Source organism: Mizuhopecten yessoensis, unplaced genomic scaffold (assembly GCF_002113885.1).
Source record: "Mizuhopecten yessoensis strain PY_sf001 unplaced genomic scaffold, ASM211388v2 scaffold9133, whole genome shotgun sequence".
NCBI classification, from domain to species: domain Eukaryota; kingdom Metazoa; phylum Mollusca; class Bivalvia; order Pectinida; family Pectinidae; genus Mizuhopecten; species Mizuhopecten yessoensis.
Window position 1 is genome coordinate 814088 of NW_018407895.1, and position 3509 is coordinate 817596.

Genomic DNA, 3509 nt, shown 5'->3' on the forward strand with positions numbered 1-3509 from the left:
GCACAGGTACCGTACCTATTTACCTGTTCTAAATACAGCACAGGTACCGTACCTATTTACCTGTTCTAAATACTGCACAGGTACCATACCTATTTACCTGTTCCAAACATTGTTTATGTGCCTCGGACATATTGTCTCCAAACAAACATGACTTTTAATTCTTTACCCTTGTTTTATTTTATGTAAACGTTGACCAGGGAAATCTGTTAATGTTTACGTTTTCTCTCCTGTATTTGATTAAAATGTTGAACAAAACATATGTTTATTTGCCTCCTACACATGATACTAACGTAGACCAAGGATGTATCATATAAAATCTCCATTATTGTGTTTAATGTGCTGCCTCATGTCATGACGATTGTCAGTTCTATCGTCTTATAGACTTGATCATCGTTAACACTGGGCCTAAGGTGACAGTCACCATGCTATCGTTTTCTCCATTCGTTGAATCAAAAGAAGAATACCGATGGGTGTTCTTACCAACGAAATACACAACCGGGGCTCACTTGAGATATTTAAAGAACATTCTGACGTCACCTTTATGCTTTCATTTTTATACGACCGTCAAAATTGACGGTAGTATTATAGTATGGCGTTCTCCGTCCGTCCGTCCGTCCGTCCGTCTGGCGTAAACTTTGTTTGTCCGGCAATCTCCTCCTACATTTTTCAACCGATCTATTTGAAACTTTGTATACATTATAACCATGTTATGAAGTTGTGTCTTCCTTAAAAGAATTTCGATTCCACTTTTTTTTCAAAAGTTATTGCACTTTGTTCATTTCAGTATTTGAATTTTGTCCGAAGTTTTTCTCCTACATTTTTTATAGCATATCAGCTAACCACTCTTAGAATGATGCAGATCTTATTTCAATGTATGAAAGAATATAACTCAATATGGCATTCGACGGGCGTATTTTGTTCCGGCTCGCGGTACTCTTGTTTATTTTATTTTGCAATGTCAGTACCCAAAACGGATCACGGCTTCAATTTTGCAATATTTTGCGCTTCAAATGAATATTTCTCGGTCACCATTTTATTATTTTATGATGGTCTTTGGAATATGAATGAAAAAAAGTATTTCCATACTCTGAATTATTCCAACAGTCCGAAATAAAATGCATAGTCGTCGTACACGCCATTTTTAACAACGTAAACACAAATCTAGATTTTAGGTTAAAATACGTCTTCTGATGCTACTTGTCTTCTGATGCCACTTGTCTTCTGATGCTACTTGTCTTCTGATGCTATTTGTCTTCTAATGACACTTGTCTTCTGATGCTACTTGTCTTCTGATGCCACTTGTCTTCTGATGCTATTTGTCTTCTGATGCTGCTTGTCTTCTGATGCTACTTGTCTTCTGAAGCTACTTGTCTTCTTTGTCTTCTGATGCCACTTGTCTTCTTTGTCTTCTGATGCTACTTGTCTTCTGATGCTACTTGTCTTCTGATGCTACTTGTCTTATGATGCCACTTGTCTTCTGATGCTACTTGCCTTCTGATGCTACTTGTCTTCTGATGCACTTGTCTTCTGATGCTACTTGTCTTCTGATGCCACTTGTCTTCTGATGCTACTTGAACTTAAAAAATATTTAAGTGATCCGATTTGGGTCCTGCCTCCTTATGTACAATGAACATCTTATGACTAGTTTCTATATATGAGAGATAGTGTTAAGTCCACTTATTGATTCGTAACTCTGTATACTTGTGTATTTGTTGACATCAGATATCAACGAGTGTTACATTGGAGACCACGAGTGTGAAGATCAATGTGAGAACACATGGGGAGCCTACATCTGCGGGTGCTCAAAGCCGGGTACACGACTAACAACCGACGGACATACATGTATAGGTAAGTAGGCTCTGTTCATGACCGGTATCCTTGCGAATTGGGGCTAAAGGACATTTATTAACAGGTGCGTGTGGAAACATTTATAAAAATTGATAGTTGCGACGTAAGGACATTAATTATACGAAGAACGCGGAGAAATCTTTGTACTCCAAGTCAGAATCATATGTTCAGTCTCAATGGAACTAACGAATTAAAGTCAATACTTTGCATAAGAAGTGTTTTCTTTATTTAAACAAATAGTAGAATGTGTCGATTGCTGAGAAGTTGTGCGGACGAACTAACCCTCGAGTGCAGTAGAATTTAGAATTCCCTATATTTTGTCCCTGCAAGTTACATTTCTGGTTTCTCGGGAAACTGTCACCACAACCAATCCGAACCAAGATGATATGGTTGGTTTCCTGTTAAAGGAATCATGCAGTAGGCAAACTATACGTCAAAACACAGGCTGTTCCGAGATGCGTTTAAACATATGACACCAAATAAGGTCCATGTTCATACCTCACGGACGAGTCCTAGAAGGAGAAACAGCTGTATGATGCAGTATAATTAATTTTTGGTATACTGTATCTATTACCAAGGTTTAGGTGAATCATATGTGTATAGTATACAGTGTAGATACATAGGACGGTGTGTGCATGACGTCTGCCCTGAAGAGCCAAAACTTCAGTCGTAAAAGGTGGGTTTTATATCTTTCTTAAATTTAGCCGTATGAGAGTGCTTATCTTATGGGTAAGCGATATGTTGTATCATTTGTATCTTACTTTTTATTGTAACACTGTGGTGGTCGATTTACATAGTTACAATTTTATATGAAGATTTTATAAATCATAGTTATTTTATAGAAATTTGTGTAGTTGATATATATTTCCACTCTTCTTATGTGTTAATGGTCAAACACGAATTTACCTTCAAAGTATCCGAAAATATACCCGCTCAGATCCGCAACACTATATGATATCTGTCTTCAGATGACGATATCCCTACTTGTTAACACTGTATGACATTATAAATGTAATCATTGGTTTTTACCAGCACTAACACCCACATGTCCAGATGAAATCCGTGTCGAGGTCCCGGATGGTGTCCCCTTGGTTCAGGTGGCTCTCCCTTCGCTTGTGTATAGCGGACAGTGGCGCATTGAACCTGCATGGGTGGCGGAAAATCAGGGCGTTCTCTTCCCAGTAGGCAACAGTAGCATCCAGGTCAACAGCTACAACACAGAGGCGGGAGATGTTGGGTGTAGCTTCTATGTTGTCGTGACAGGTTAGTGAAGCCCCTCTGTGGCTTTATAGCATCTGCACTCAACACATTATATTACCAAATGGTATGTAATTTGTATCTGATTTGTATGAAAATTTTACACAAGTGTATGAGTTAACACAATCTCATTAAAATCAGATGTTAATAAAAAAAAAAAAAAAAGCTATCATGCGGTACGTACGGAGCCCCCGAAGGGACATGGTAAAACATTTACTAAACCGTGCGCACGGATTACCAAACCGTGCATACGGATTGACAAACCGTGCGCACGGATTACTAAACCGTGCGCACGGATTACCAAACCGTGCACACGGATTATTAAACCGTGCGCACGGATTACCAAACCGTGCACACGGATTGACAAACCGTGCACACGGATTGACAAACCGTGCACACGGATT

The 3509-nt window shown here is 38.9% G+C and overlaps 1 protein-coding gene across 2 annotated transcripts in view; it reads left to right on the plus strand.

Annotated features, from left to right (window-relative positions):
- The window catches only part of LOC110457429 (fibrillin-2-like), a 117755-nt gene that overhangs the window by 97372 nt on the left and 16874 nt on the right, over positions 1 to 3509 (plus strand). For both annotated transcript variants that reach the window (XM_021508712.1, XM_021508713.1), the window contains 2 exons: positions 1723 to 1848; positions 2881 to 3111. In XM_021508712.1, the coding sequence (XP_021364387.1) occupies positions 1723 to 1848; positions 2881 to 3111 (357 nt within the window). The remainder of the gene's footprint in view (positions 1 to 1722; positions 1849 to 2880; positions 3112 to 3509) is intronic.